This window comes from Sinocyclocheilus grahami, unplaced genomic scaffold (assembly GCF_001515645.1).
Source record: "Sinocyclocheilus grahami isolate Dianchi unplaced genomic scaffold, SAMN03320097.WGS_v1.1 scaffold158.1, whole genome shotgun sequence".
In the NCBI taxonomy this organism is placed as follows: Eukaryota; Metazoa; Chordata; class Actinopteri; order Cypriniformes; family Cyprinidae; genus Sinocyclocheilus; species Sinocyclocheilus grahami.
In genome coordinates this window covers 1,420,021-1,420,406 of record NW_015505337.1, presented here as the reverse complement: position 1 = coordinate 1,420,406, position 386 = coordinate 1,420,021, and the positions used below count along the sequence as shown (strand labels likewise).

Here is a 386-nt window from a genome sequence, read left to right as displayed (position 1 = left end):
ATTCACAAACAGTCTGCTCTTCATTTACACCCGTCTGTGGAGGGGCCACTGTGAGTGGGCTTTATCTCAGCGTAGCCAGGATGAGGGGACCCACTGAGGTTCAGTGTCTAATTTATTGATGAGACGCAGCAGCTCCTGGTAGGCCTTGTCCAGGTCGGTGTTCACGATGGCGGCGTCAAACAAATGGCCGTAGTTCTGTTCCATCTCACGGGCCTTCTCGATGATGTCTCTCAGCTCCTCGGGCTGAAAAAACAGGGAAAAAAACCCAAAAGGGAAACAATGAAAATGGGAGTAGTAGTCCAAAGGGCCAGTTCACACAGAGATAGAAGGCAGGGGAATGGAAAAAAAAATGAAAGGGCTCGAGATGTGTTCTTTAATCCTCATGT

General features: G+C 49.0%; 1 protein-coding gene across 1 annotated transcript in view; it reads right to left on the bottom strand.

The window, feature by feature from the left end:
* Positions 1-15: 15 nt before the first annotated feature.
* Positions 16-386, bottom strand: part of LOC107592802 (MAGUK p55 subfamily member 5-A-like) — a 29,051-nt gene continuing 28,680 nt past the window's right edge. Inside the window, exon 12 of the mRNA XM_016282365.1 lies at positions 16-243. Coding sequence (XP_016137851.1) covers positions 67-243 — 177 coding nt within the window. The 3' untranslated portion in view covers positions 16-66. The remainder of the gene's footprint in view (positions 244-386) is intronic.